The sequence below is a fragment of the Gossypium arboreum genome, chromosome 2 (genome assembly GCF_025698485.1).
Source record: "Gossypium arboreum isolate Shixiya-1 chromosome 2, ASM2569848v2, whole genome shotgun sequence".
NCBI lineage: Eukaryota > Viridiplantae > Streptophyta > Magnoliopsida > Malvales > Malvaceae > Gossypium > Gossypium arboreum.
Window position 1 is genome coordinate 2,266,954 of NC_069071.1, and position 1,430 is coordinate 2,268,383.

General features: G+C 34.8%; 1 protein-coding gene across 1 annotated transcript; it reads left to right on the forward strand.

Moving 5' to 3' along the window:
• Positions 1 to 247: 247 nt before the first annotated feature.
• On the forward strand, positions 248 to 790 carry LOC108472204 (early nodulin-20-like). The gene has a single exon (XM_017773712.1). The coding sequence runs from the start codon at positions 248 to 250 to the stop codon at positions 788 to 790; it is 543 nt and encodes a 180-aa protein (XP_017629201.1).
• Positions 791 to 1,430: the final 640 nt, after the last annotated feature.

Genomic DNA, 1,430 nt, shown 5'->3' on the forward strand with positions numbered 1-1,430 from the left:
ACAAACATTAACTATTAAAGTAGATTTTGATTCCAAAGAAAAAATCATAACAAATAGAAGTTAAGCAAGCCTAATAAAAATAGAATAAAATCTTAATATAGTATTATGAGATGTTAAAGGTTCAATTTTAGTTCATAAGAAAAGCACTTCTCTTATATACACATGTTGTATATATAGATATATATATCAATCTTTTAATAAACAAGATAACAAGTAATAAGAAACTATTAAAAAACAAAAGTGAAAGATGGCATGCCAAGATCTTCTTGTTGTTGTTGCACTTGTTTTCATGGTTGTTGTTGAGGCATTTGCTGTCGAATCGTCACCTTCACTAGCCCCTTCTAAGGCATCTTCACCTTCGAAGTCACCATCTCCTTCTTCTCCGGCTTCTTCCACCAAGTCCCCCTCCATTAAGTCACTGTCACAATCCTCCAATGGCTCCTCTTTTTCACCATCAAAGTCCGACGAAGGAGTACCTAATTCATCTCATCCTAGAGCCCCAAATAGCTCTTCAAGCTCTTCTTCCCCTAGCCCTAGTCAAAGCGACAACCCTAACACCAACAAAGGATACTCTTCTGAGGTTGAGTCTCCCGAGGAGGTCTTATCCCCTCCTTCACCAACTACCAATGATGAAGTTTCTGACTCCCCTTCTCCTAGTCCTAAAAGCACAGGTGATGTTATCGATAGTGAGACCCTTGCACTAGCACCAAGCCCCTCTAATGCCATTGAAATAAAGGCCACCACTTGCATAGTCGGTGTTGTAACTATTTTCGGATTCTTCCTCTTTTAAGCTTATCATGCATAAGGTCATGAAGGCCCTGAGATGTGCTTTCTAGTTAATTTTAATTTTTATTTAAAAAAGTCATATTTATATGCTATTTAAAATTGTACTCTTGAGGCCAGAAATAAAATTTATAATATATATTTTTTAATTAATGTACTAATAGTGAATCAAAACCCATTAACATTTGGCATCAAATATGTGCTAATCACAGATTAAGCTTGTTTAAGAATTTTCGAACTTAAGGTTGAACTTGAGGTAGATAAAGCTTGTCCGTATTCAAGCTCAAGCTTAGAATAATAATTAATTTTAGGGTTAATAATATATATTAAAGATGATAACATAATTTAATAATCTAAAAACATTTAAAATGTATATTAAAAATGAAAGGCTTGATAAGGCTTATGAGCTATGTAACACCCCTCACCCATATCCAACGCCGGGACATGGTTCGAGGTGTTACCTGACTTAACTCAACCATCTTAAATTTTGATAAATTTTAAAACTTTTCATAAGCAATTTGTTCCTTAAATGGGTTTACTAGGTCCAAAACATACATTCGAGATGATTTAGACTTAACTGAGAACTTAAGAAAAACTTGGAGAAGAATCATGCCTTAGGGTTCCACACTCTTGTGTGACTCGGGACA

Coding starts and splice junctions, on each gene's coding strand:
- LOC108472204 (XM_017773712.1), top strand. CDS start 248: ATGGCATGCCAAGATCTTCTTGTTGTTGTTGCACTTGTTTTCATGGTT.